This window comes from Tamandua tetradactyla, chromosome 5, assembly GCF_023851605.1.
Source record: "Tamandua tetradactyla isolate mTamTet1 chromosome 5, mTamTet1.pri, whole genome shotgun sequence".
Lineage (NCBI taxonomy): Eukaryota > Metazoa > Chordata > Mammalia > Pilosa > Myrmecophagidae > Tamandua > Tamandua tetradactyla.
The window spans coordinates 108,261,336-108,272,611 of record NC_135331.1 but is presented as its reverse complement, the minus strand read 5'-3'; the positions used below and the strand labels follow the sequence as shown (position 1 = coordinate 108,272,611).

Genomic DNA, 11,276 nt, shown 5'->3' with positions numbered 1-11,276 from the left:
GAATGACAGAAGAAAAGATACAGACACATACTCCAAGGAAAGAACACCAGTGTTACTAAGACTTAGCAGCACATCCTTCAAAGCCTGTGTATCTCTGTAACACTTAAAGAGTTAAATAAAATTTAACATTACCTCTTGAACCATTCCAAAGTGGTTCTATGTCACACACATAACTGGTGCCTTTACATTGCATTTCTCTCCTAATCCCTTGGTACCAGATTTAAATGAAATTTTTTCTATGGATTTTCACAGAAATGACTCAGAGTCATATAATTAGTTGACATAATGTGGTAGGAAACCATAGTTCAAAAAAAATGGGAGAAGCATAATCTGAGATTCAAGCAGTCTCCAATAGAAATGTGATTTTATTACTAGTCACTGCTCTATGGATTACTCTGTGGAAAACAATATGCATCCACTAGGTTTGGGAGACCAGGCATGGATGGAGAAGCTTCTCCTCATGAGGGAGACAGCTGATGAAAGAACAACAGGAATATAAGAACAGAAAAGCAGAGGAAAATTGTAAGCCACTCCAATTTCTATTTTTATTTAATAGAGAAAACATGCACCAAGAAATAGAAGAGAGTAAAAAAACAGAAGAGAACAAGTTAAAGATGGAGAAGAAAACATACATAATTAATTATTTTGACCAAAGAAACCAGAAACTGTGCCTAATACGCAGCTCCTCCATCCTGAAAGATGACCCTGTCTGAGAAAATACATGACAAGAGGAAGGAGCAGTAACCTTCAACTTATAAGCTCCACTCTTTCTCAGAGAACCTCCAGTATTCTTTCTCACAACTCTCAATTACACATCTGTATCATGCAAATTCTTTGGTTTTTATGATTTTAGCAATGTATATTAATTCAAATTTCATTTTAGAAAGTAACTACCAATACTATAATAAAATAATAAAACAATTAAAAGCTACCCCCCCCCTTACATATGAGCCAAGACTAAATCTGTATTCAGGGAAGAGATGAGAAACCAAAGAATTTCCAGGGACAAACTATTTTCTTCATCTTTTGTTATGAAATCCCTGTGGATCTAGTCTACTTTTCAAACTAGATATTAAGTCTAAAGGCCTATGTGTACATAGTATGTACTAAGGATTATCTAAAAGAGTAACATGCATGGGAAAATAACTTTTCCCTCTTTAGGTACAATTGCTAGATGTATTTCTATCACAAAATGCTGTTTAATTTTTATTGCTCCATTTTAATAAACATACGGATTTCTATTATGAAACAATTCTTGGCTGAACACACATTGGAGCCTTATATGCATTATTTTTCACACATTTTAATAACTTAAAATAGATTTTTCTTAATAGGGTACTTTGACATAAAATATTTTCAAAAATATTTTTACAATGTTCATTTATAACAGGGTTTCTCAGTCTAGGCACTTTTCATATTTTGGGCCAGATAATTCTTTGTTGCTGAGGGGCTCTCCTGTGTGTTACTGAAAGTTTGCATCATCTTGACTACTAGCCACTGGACGCCAATAGCATGCCACCTCCCCACTCAATCGAAAATATTTGCACACATTGCCAAATATAACCTGGTGGAGCACAATCACCCCCAGATGAGAACCACTGATTTATAAAGTTGAATATGCATTCTCATAGAAATTTAAAAATGCTAATTGAAACACGATTTAAAAATCAGTACTGTTTTAAGCTAGTAAATAGCATTTTCTGTGTTTTATGAGCGCAAACATCCATTTAAAATGATCAGATACTATCCCATATGGGCTGGAGTGGGTACAATAATGGCCCTAGGGGGAAAAAAAGGTCTTACTTTAGGGCAACACATATCTCAGTGATGTGATGCCTATGAGCAGATAAGTAAAATGAAATACTTGAGAAGAAAGTTTAGTTTTTATCCAACATATCCAGGGCCTGAACCATCATTGTAGCATCAAGACCTGTAAAGTGGAATTAAGGACGTGAATATACCATTAACATGGGGAAATTAAGAATTGGCATTTTTAGTGGTTCCTGAAAAGCGTTAGCTTATCTGAGGACTTCTAGAAGACACTGACACTGAGGCATCTCTGCACATGAGCTAGCCTGCAGTTAGACTACTGGAAGACTTCCGTGATCAGGGAAACCAAAACCATCAAAATTTCTGAGTCATACAGTGTGCATTCAATTCAACAAACTAAGCACTGCCCCCAAACCCAAATGCACCAAATTTGACAAGAGTATAAATGTAGTATATAGAACAACTATGAAATTCGTATCCTCCCTTTAAGAAGTCTTTCAACTGAAGATTCTAGAAGCCCCTTTCAGGAAGTTCTACAATCTGTGGGCTTGAGGGGATAGATGTAATATTTAGTTATTCTTATTGCTTCCAGAATCTACATGTATCTAGCATTGTAATTAATTGACAAAATAACGAAATGAAAGGGGAAAAAAAAGGCAGATATATAAATGGGAAGATCTTCCAGGCAACTTTCTTGCTTATATACTATAACTTTCAGTATATGTTTGACGAAACAGTTAGCAATGTTAAAATAGTTCCTCAAACGGAAAGTTTCATACTTTGCCCTCCCTTTACCTAGATATAAATTAATGTTTTATAAGGTATTTCTCTTTACTTCTCCTTTTGGGGTCTCAATTAGCAGTGACCCTGATGAAATGGAGAACATATGTTGGATGTTTTTGCTCTTATTTCGTAGTTCAATATTGACATGAATTAAAAGCATTATATTGGAAAGAGATATTTAGGTATAACAACATCAAACTGTTCAAATTGCAGCACAAGATAAGGAAGGTAGAGAATAAGAATCCTATATAATACCAGGCATTCAAAGCCAACATTTTTCAGGATTTATTTGATTTCAACATCCTTGAGCAAGAACAAAATTCAATTCTAATTAGCAATTTATTTGTTTAGGCAGCATTTCATTAATGGTTTACTTCTTCCCAGGCACAATGTCACAAGTTTTGGATTTGGAGATTAAAAAAATGACAACTCCTGTCTTAAGGAACTGATATGTGTTGAGCACAAACTATGCTTTAAGTACTATCTAATTTGATAGAATTCAAAGATAAGTTATGGGACCTGCTCCCAAGGGATCAACATCAATTGAAAATTCTGTCAGTACATAAGCTAGACATTGCATTCAATATCCTCTCCCTCTTTTATTTACCCATGGAAGAAATACTCACTGAGCACCTCCTATGTGTCAGTCATAGAACAATAAGTTTGGGACACATTGATAAACAAAACAGGTAATATTCCATCTCTTTGTAGAGCCATATCCTTGTAGATTGAGGCAGACATTAGCAATAAACACAGTAAATAAGCAAAGTATGCAGTGTGTTAGAATGCCATACATATTTCAGAACTGGAATTATGGGGTCCAAAAATGCTGGTATGCTGTGTACAGATTTTCAGAGGGCCCTTTTTAAGAGGATAACATTTGAGCAAAGAGTTGAAAGAGGTAAATGAGTGGTCGTGCTGATATCTATGGCAAGAGTAATACAGACAAGTATATCCAGCCCAAAGACCATAAGGTCAAAATATTCCTGAAATTTGTGAGGAATTCTAGGGAGGCCAGTGTGGCTGGAGAAGAGTGACCCATGGTAAGAGAGTACTGGGAAGGAAGGTCAGGGAGGAAATGTGTCAATCAATTTCCTAGCACTTTCTATGTGCTATAAATAACCTTTCTTTTTATTCAGAGAGAAATCCAGAGAGTTTTAGGCAGAGGAGAGAACTGAGTGAATTTGGCTTTATAAATCTCTCTGAAGTGCTTTCATGAATTAGGAGACTACTAAAACAATATAGGTGATGGTGTATGAAGTAACAAAGCATTGAGAATAGTAGTAGGATCATGGATATCTTAAAGGCAGAGCTGGCCAGATTTCATGAAAAATTGAATTTGGGCTGTGAGACAGAGTTGAGTCAATGCCAAGATTTTTGGAAAGATTGAGTTGTGCCATCGACTGAGGTAGCAGATGGAACAATTTTGGGTTGGAGAATTAGTTCAATTTGTGACATGTGAGGTCCGAGATAGCTAACATTTTTCAAGCAGTGATGTGGAAAAGTCAGTTAGAAAATAAGAGTGGCTAGAAGAATCCTTTGAGTTGGCAAGAGGAGATGATCTCTAATGCAAAAATTGAGGGATTAGCTTTATATCTCATCCTAAAGATGCCTTCAGCAATAAGAGGAAGGAGAGAATAGACAAATGTAGGTGCTGACAGGAGGGTTAAAAATGACAATGAAAATCTGTGGTAGGTCTCATGACTTTTCCGTTTGGTCATTGCAAAAGGAAGCAGGATCATTAGACGACAGTGAAGATGGGGAAGGAGGCTTTGGCTTTGTAAGGAGAGAAGATAATTTGTGAACGAGTCTTCAAAGAGAGCAGGAGTCTGATAGACAATTGGTATTCTTTATAATACTATTTCCTTCATCTTCTTTCCCTCCCTTGTTGATTTCTTTTCTTCTTAAAAATTGGCACAGATGACTTACATTATTGTGAGTTAAAAAGTGTTAACAATTTCAGCCATTTCATTTAGTTCTACTTCTGAAATAGAAATATTCTTAAGTCTGTCATTTTAAAAATAATCCTCCTTTAGATCTTGTTTATTTTCTTTACTTTCTAGTCTGTCATCCTGTGTTCTTCAAACTTGGAAAGTAGCCTAGACCTACAATCACTGCCTCCATCGATTCTTATCCACTCTTCCCGTATACATTCACACACTTAAGTTCACTGAAATGCCTCTTGCCAATGTAATATTCTTAAAAGTAAACCTAAAGGTCTATTTTAGTTCTTCTTCGTGATGAATTTCTCCTGAATACTTGCTAGGGCTGATTATATCTTTTGACAAATTATCAAATGAATTCTCTGTGGCAGTCTCTTAAATTAAGTGTTAAATCTTGAATCTTTCCCTCGATTATCTTGCTGACTCCTATGAGTTCTGCTATCATCAGACATTTTCTCAACATCCTACCCAAACTAAAAAGTTTTATTTCTTACTATGTATAGAACTAATTTGCCTGGACAGCCTCCAAAGTCTTTAATCCTGGTATATTCAAAATAAAATTCATCTTCCCCATAGTTTGAAATCTGTTTCTTTTATTCTTTCCTTTTCTAATTGTTATTATCCACCACAAAGACTTAAAGGCTAAAACACTTGTTATCATCCTTTTGACTTCCCTTCCCCCAAGCCCAAAAGTTACTAAATTGATTGCTTCTAATTCAGAAATATCTCTCAAATTCACTTTATCCACTTTATTTTCAAGTCTCATTGCCTTAATTGTCTTTCTCATTACCTCTTATTTAAACGGCTTCTTTGTAGCCGTCTTTCTATGCAGTTTCTTTACTAAGGTGAAATAAGGCTTAAAATCTCTTTAGTTTCACCAATTTATAATAATATTAAAATTCCTTAGCATCATAAAGCCTTTTGTTACCTGTGCCAATTTCCTTTTCTTGAATTTTCTTCCATGACTTTACTCCATGTTTGTATTATTTTAGTAGTGTCAAAAAGTTATACCATTCTGAATAAATCCTAAATTCTATCAAAACACCCTATCTGTGTTCAAGCCATTTCTTTTTGCTTGGAATGCTTTCCCCTCAATTCTTTGAAAATATGTTAGTGGCTTTTCAAGACCCAATTAAAAGACACCTCCTCAGGGAAGAAATTACACATACTCTTGGTTTGGAGTCCAAAATGCCTACATTTGAATACTGTCTCTCCTGCTTCCTCTGAAATCTTGTGCAAAGTTCTTAACTTCACTTTATGGGTGAAATGGGAAGGGCTGTTCCTGCCACATAAGGTTATTGTAGGATTATTCAAATTATAAATATGACCTGATTAACAAAGAACCTGAAACATAGTGGACACTTAATAAAAGATGACTGTTCATACTGGTGATGATGTAAATGATCATTGTAATAGAAAATAGACTTTTCCAATAAGAATTTACAGTTCCTTATTTTGTGTGATAAGGAGATTTTATTTATATCACAGAATTGCCTTTCATTTGATAAAATATTTTTTTTATTTCTATGTCATCATCTCTCATCAAACATAGAATTTTTTGTGGGGGGGTAGGATTTAATTATTTTATTCAGTTTTGTGTCTGAACCCAGCAGAGTGCCACATAACTGTTGTTATGTATGCATAACAAATATGCCTGTTGTATGAATCAAGAGAGACACCAAATTCTTCATTTTATAGTGAAAGTGGGGAGAATTTGGTGAGTTAATAAAGTTCTTTTTTGTTTGTTTGTTTTGGTTTTTGCATGGACAATACTGGGAAATGAATAAAGTTTTATTTTAAGTTATTTTAACCTGCTGCAAATCTATCAATCTTTCATATGAATAACAATGGAAACTTTATAAGTTATGGGCCACAAAAATACTTCCACATCCCTTTCCTCATTTGATTGCCACACTATCCTTCGAGGTAGGTGATTATTATTACATATATTTTGCAGTTGAGGGAACTAATTTAGGGTTTAAGTTATGTTCTCACTTGATGGAAAGATCATAATAAAACTGAGAAAGTCTTTTTGGTACATAACACCATTTAAGTGCCTATCTATGAAAATATATTAAGACAGTCAATTTATCAGTTATTTAGCATGTTTATTGAGCATGTTATTTATGCTTCAAGCATTTTACTATGTGCTGGAAATAAATTTGAGAACAGGGCAGACAGCTGGCTTTGCTTAATGAAGTTTTAAGATTAGCAGTTTGTGCTTTCACTATAGCAGGGCACTGACCCTGCCAGACAATGCTCCACCTGACATCAGGTTTAAGTGTGAATCCCAAAGGGAGGTTAAGGCAGAGGGGATGAAAATAAACTGTTTTTAAGCCTTAATAATTGTTTGGCACTATCAGAGAAGATTACATATTGTATCTCCTAACGTTGTTTAAATGTTACAAAACTTTATATCTTTAAAAATTCAGACACCCATTGGGTTAAAACATTTGTCCAATGTTGCTCAGCTAAGAAATAGAACATCCAGGATTGAAACTTAGTACTATCTGACTCTAAAATATCATACCTTTTCAACCATATCATACCAACTTCCAACTGACACATGGAATTCTTCCCACCTTCATGTCAAGGCAGAACCAGCAAGAGCAGGCGTCCTCCAAAAATTGCTTCCTCCTGCTCTCAACATCTGCCTTTCTATCCTCAGGGAACATTGTGAGGTAGGGGGAGAAGTTACCTGCGGAGAAGTTATTTGCTAGGAAATAGAGAGACGTAGACCACATATTTCCTTGAGGAAGATGGAGAACCCTACAGAACTTGGGAAAACTAACATTGAACAAGGTTTTAAACCATCGGTCTCTAGCACGTGGCTCCTCTGCACATGCATTTAGTCCTTGTTACAGGTTGCCACCCACAGTCTGGCCTTGCCTTCTCTCAGTCCAGCCTTGACTCCCAGAAATCCTTCTGGAACATATTCCCTGGTAGAAACCCAAACCAGTGTTTCTTACTTTGCATCACAATTAGTTATCTTGGGCCTCATTGTTCCAAGAATGTCTAAAATGTGCAGAAGTATTCCTGTGTGAAAGAGAAGGCTGGCACATACACAGTGATCTGAAGTGTGTGTTAAATAAAGAAAACCAATCAGTATTGAAATACAGAAATCTCACAACACATATTGGCACAGAGGAGGAAATGACTACCCTCATAGGATATACATTTTCCATAATATCATTTTGGCATTTACCATATTTTTCTTCTGTTGAATTTGTACATCTTTCTTAACAGAAACTGAATCCTTTGAGGGTTGCAACTACATTCCATTAATTTCTGTGTCCCTAAAATCCTGGAACACTTAAGAAATGGTAAATCAACATGATGAATGAAATCAACCTTTCTTATAAATGCTAACCTATTACCGAAAATTTTTAATGTTTAAAGTACAAAAATTCAAAACAATAGTAGGTCCTCTCATCTCCACAGAATGAAACATTGGAGGGTGTTTCATTTGGTTTGCTGCATGCAATATATCTTTGTAGGATGTTGGATTTTACATGCTTCCATGAATATATTCAAGGCAGTTGTGTGCAATATATATATATATAAAAAACAAGTTAAAGCTATCATCTTAAAGAGACTATGTTTAGCTAATTTTCACCTTATCAGTAATGCATTTCAAGGCTTCACCGAGCCCAAGTACCCATGTATAACATTAACTGAATAGTTTCCTTAACTATTCTATTTAATGAAGATGATTATTTAAATGTGTTAAAATACTGTCAACAATTTATCTGTTAACTATATTTTAGGCTACATATTTATGTTGACACACTTACATAAAATTAACCATAAAGAAACAGAGTGATGGTTCAGTATTTACATCTATTTCATTCAATACTTGGTAAAACCTCTTCACCAGGAATAACTAAGAAACTTCTCTGCTCTTACACATCCTTGACAACTTATGGTCTTAGGCTCTGGCAATCTCCTTCCAGAGGCCCATGTGGTTCTTCTCCAAAGGAAAACAATAGGAAGTTTCTTTCAGGTTGTAAAATTTTCCTCTTTTTCTCTGCATTTGTTTAAATTTGTTTATAGCTTTAATGTGCTCTCCTATTTCATCAGCAACAGACTGGCTGCTTGCCTTTTTTATTACAATGGGAAGGGATTCGTTGCCTGTTTATACAAATTGCCACTCTGCCCTCAAACCCAAGAGTTTAAATGTTTAGCTAGAGCTTTTTTGTCTCCCTCCCCATGTATTTTAACAACCTGTACCCACTGTATTGCAATAAACAAATAGGTATATTCAGCTTTCACTTTGGAGAAGGTAACTCACCTGATGGAAGAATAAACTAAAATTAGATGATCTTACTCTGTTCTTTAACTATTAAACCTTCTCCCAGGTAGCATTTCCTGCCCAATACCATATACATTATCATGTTTTTATGTGCACATGTTGTTTCAAACATCTATCCCTTTGGTACCGTCTTAAAGATAATGCACTTCATGGTGGACAGGACTATTTCACTTAGCACAATATTCTGCATCAAGAAGGAATTTTAAAAGTGATTAAATGAAATTCTCAATATTAATGCATGGGATTGTTTGCATAGACTGAGAAGAAGTGCATATGTGAGAATGTGTAGAGATTATATATGGATGGATGTGTGTGTGTGTATACTTCTTTGATTATTTCCAATTCATTATTAAACCTGTCCATAAAAATTACTCACAGATACTATAGACTATATGTTATAACAATCTCCTGATTATCTTTACTCAAGTACCAAAGGTTCCTTCTACTCTAGCTGGGCTGATAGCATCATCTTCAACCCTGTATCACAAAATTGAACCCTAAAAATTATGATTCTGTGTTATTATTTTTAATCCCCTAGGACTGGCACTGAGTCGTGCCTGTTCTATCTTGGAAACTGCTCACCTCACTCTATTTTCTTCCCCGTGGTTATTGTCAGGAACTTAGCTTATGCTCTCATCATCCTGTATTTGTTTCCTCAGCCTCCTAATTGATCTCCTTCCTGAGAGCCTCTTCTGCTTTGAGTTTAACTTCCTTCTCTTTTATACTGTCTTCATTAAGGATCACAAAGTTACTATATTCGTTAGTCTTCTCTAGTTTCTGCCCAGTTGTTAACCTAAAGCCTGGAGAATACTAGATAGCCGTATAAATGGCATGTTGGGTTAGAAATGGAATACCTCTGTAAATTTCAGTTAGGTTCTTTACTGACAGTTGGGTTGTAACAGCTAATGTTATATAATTTTAACATAAATTAAATTCAATTCTTTGTCCAAATTTTGATGAAACTATTTTCATTTATTTTTTTATACACACACATATACAATCCAGTATTAAAAATTTATTTGTGATAAGTATCTCTCTTATATTCTCTTGTGAAGATAGGTGGAATAATTCACTCATGATAAGTAAGTGGTATGGTAAAACTTGAAAAAAAAATTGAAATGTTAAAAACAGTAAACCTTAAAGAATCAAACAAAAGTATTTGCCTCTATTTACTATAGTTTAATATATGAACACAAAGCTGTGAGTTTAGAATCTTAGAACATCCTTCTTTGGATTTTTCAGATGATTCACAAGAAATTAGAAGACTAATTTGGACTCCTGTTTTTACTTAGCTTACAGCTAAACTGTATTTATTTGTTCATATCTAAAGTGGTTTACTTTTCTCAACAAATATCTCTATCAGTAAGTATTTGCATGTCTACTGTTTCCCCATAATTAGGCTATAATTGGTAGGTTTTAACAAAAAGTCAGAAGATATGATAACTATTATATAGGAGGTTATATTTTGACTGCAAGAATAAAAGTAACATATCACATATTTTAAAAATACAATTAATACTAAATTGCGTTATATTATTCACTCATTAAACGTTACTATAGGTTGATGAAAGGGGCACATCCATTTGTTCTAGTAGAGAAACAAAATTTCAATCAAGATAAGATATGGAATGGAGAAAAAAGCAATATATGAGAGATACTGCGAAAATACAATGAGCACGTTTAAAGCATTGAGAAAACATGATCCCTAAAAGCAAGCCAAAGCTGTTTAGTAGCAGCATGTTGTAAGATAAAGTCATGCACATTTTGTGCAAGTAAAATGTTTGTAGGTTGGCTTCTGAAACTACTGATAAATTGTGCTCTAAAACAACCTGACGTCCCAGACTCTGCATCTCGCACACCTGGGATCTCTTCATGACTAGAACAGATTTTGCTTCTCCTTGGTAAGAGGACTCCTGAACGAATAATGAATGGATGGCTCTCAATGTTTTTATTTTTCACTTGCAGCCAGAGGTATCTTCTCTCCACCGAAGTATAGATTTGAAAGATGCCAAAAAGTGAAAGGGATATGTAAAACATTTTGTGATGATGATGAGTATGACTATGGATACTGCATTAAATGGAGAAATCAGTGCTGCATATAAACTTTGGAAAACAGAAATACTTTGAGCATAAAAATCTGGAACAGAGGAGCATCTTAATGATTCAAGAATAGGTAAAAAAAAATTTGCAATGTTTGATGGAAATATGCATTTAAATCCTAAATATCAGTATTTACATAAATAAAAAATAATAATTGGTCTTTCTTCTCTCAGTTCATTGCTCACCTTCTTTGTATTTCTGATGGATGAACATATTTGTCAAGCAAGGGAACATATTCCAATTGGACTTATCGTCCCATTATTGCTGCTTTTCCACCCAAAACTTCATACCAATTATCTGAGTTGCTGTACTGTAAATATCTGTAAGTGACCTTACTGCCAGGTTTAATATGAGGATCATGATTATCT

The 11,276-nt window shown here is 34.6% G+C and overlaps 1 protein-coding gene across 1 annotated transcript; it reads left to right on the top strand.

The window, feature by feature from the left end:
* Positions 1–6,361: 6,361 nt before the first annotated feature.
* On the top strand, positions 6,362–10,910 carry LOC143683277 (beta-defensin 110-like). The gene is made up of 2 exons (XM_077159425.1): positions 6,362–6,422; positions 10,774–10,910. Exons 1-2 carry the CDS (start codon positions 6,362–6,364, stop codon positions 10,908–10,910), a joined length of 198 nt encoding a protein of 65 aa, XP_077015540.1.
* The last annotated feature ends 366 nt before the right edge of the window (positions 10,911–11,276 follow it).

Coding starts and splice junctions, on each gene's coding strand:
- LOC143683277 (XM_077159425.1), top strand. CDS start 6,362: ATGGGCCACAAAAATACTTCCACATCCCTTTCCTCATTTGATTGCCAC. Junction 6,423..10,773: donor TTGCCACACTATCCTTCGAG/GTAGGTGATTAT, acceptor TTTCACTTGCAG/CCAGAGGTATCTTCTCTCCA.